This window comes from Symsagittifera roscoffensis, chromosome 5 (assembly GCF_963678635.1).
Source record: "Symsagittifera roscoffensis chromosome 5, txSymRosc1.1, whole genome shotgun sequence".
Classification (NCBI taxonomy): Eukaryota; Metazoa; Xenacoelomorpha; order Acoela; family Convolutidae; genus Symsagittifera; species Symsagittifera roscoffensis.
This window is the reverse complement of record NC_087066.1, coordinates 13,782,661-13,784,135: the sequence shown is the minus strand read 5'-3', so window position 1 is coordinate 13,784,135 and position 1,475 is coordinate 13,782,661. Positions and strand designations below refer to the sequence as shown.

Genomic DNA, 1,475 nt, shown 5'->3' with positions numbered 1-1,475 from the left:
GAAGATTGTTTGCAAAAATTAAAGTTCTCATTTTTACGCTTTTTTTATTATTAAGCTCCATTAACAGCAAGCTATTTATAAATATTTGTTTTGTAGAACCGTTTAATTCATCCGCATATACGTTGTAATCATCCGTTTAACTTCAAAAACGATGGTGGTTTCCTCTCAGGATCTCTCTTTGAATCATTATCATTATCAAGCAAACGAAAGATCAATCTATTACCAACGAAAGATTAAAAAAAAGTTGCTCGATAAATACTTTTATTTCAGATTGAATACATAAACCAAAAGAAACACCATAAACCAATTTTAACACTCATTATACGAGTAAATTGTAAAATTAATAATTTCAGTTCCAAATTTACTGCTTGGCTGGTTTGTTCACCAGGTACACTTTGTTGCTAGCCTGGACGTTCTGTCCGAACACGTACGAGTCCTGCACCTGATCCCAATCTGCCTGCCATCCCTGCTTTCCGTATCTGGGCTCGTTCAGGAACGCCGAGACGACATAGTTGCAAGCCGAGATCACGTCCCAAACTGGGAGTCCAGAGCATTCTCGGATAGCGTTCGCATATGGGGGCAACTCGGTGCACTCCAACAGGATAGCCTTGACATTGGGACTTTTCTTGAGGGTATCGTTCACGAGTTTCACCATTCCTGGTTGCACCTTAGCAACATCCACTTTCTGGCCAAGAGCGACGGCCTCGAACCCTGGGATGTTCTCACATCCGAGGACCTTGATTCTCGGATCAACGATAGAGAACCCGCATGCTTTCTCGAAAGCTGGAGCCATGTTTCCTAGAGCGACTCCGTTAGCAGTCATGACAATGATTTCGTCATTGGGTGACAGAGTAGCTTGAATAGACTTCAGCTGAAGAAGAGAGCTCATCACCATGCACACTGGCTGATGCTTGGGGATGCTCAGAGCCACTTCCTGGAAGTACACCATGAATCCACAGTCTCCAGTGATGACGTTGACCTTCTTGGTATTGATGAGCCAGTTGACCGAGTCGATGAATCGTTTCTGGACATCAGCAGTCATCTTTCCAGACTGGGCCATTTCGAAAGTGAGTCCTGGGACTACTTTGTAGTAGACATCGTACCCGTAGGTATCCGGACAGTCGATGTCTCCACATGCGGGAGGGTAGTCATAGTCCAATCTGATCACGCCGAGAGTGGGAGCTGATTTGAGACCCATTTTGTTGATCGAGATTTTTCAAAGCTTTCTTTTGAAAATTTAGCTCAAGAGAGATCGGACTGATTTTCAGATTGGAAACAACGGAAGTGAAAATTAAAAAGTGAAATTTTGAGATTGAAACTTAATTCAACCTGCTACAAAATAAGTACCGGGCATATTTTCCTCTATGTCCTCTTTATGCGTGGCATTTTTCCAATCTTATCCGTTCATCGCTACTGATTTTCTACATTTTCCAGTTGCTCATTATTGCATTCAAGAGTTTTTAAAAAGACTATTA

At 42.1% G+C, this 1,475-nt stretch overlaps 1 protein-coding gene across 1 annotated transcript; it reads right to left on the bottom strand.

The window, feature by feature from the left end:
- Nucleotides 1-361: 361 nt before the first annotated feature.
- On the bottom strand, nucleotides 362-1,198 carry LOC134846610 (uncharacterized). The gene has a single exon (XM_063863995.1). The coding sequence runs from the start codon at nucleotides 1,196-1,198 to the stop codon at nucleotides 362-364; it is 837 nt and encodes a 278-aa protein (XP_063720065.1).
- Between the last annotated feature and the right edge of the window lie 277 nt (nucleotides 1,199-1,475).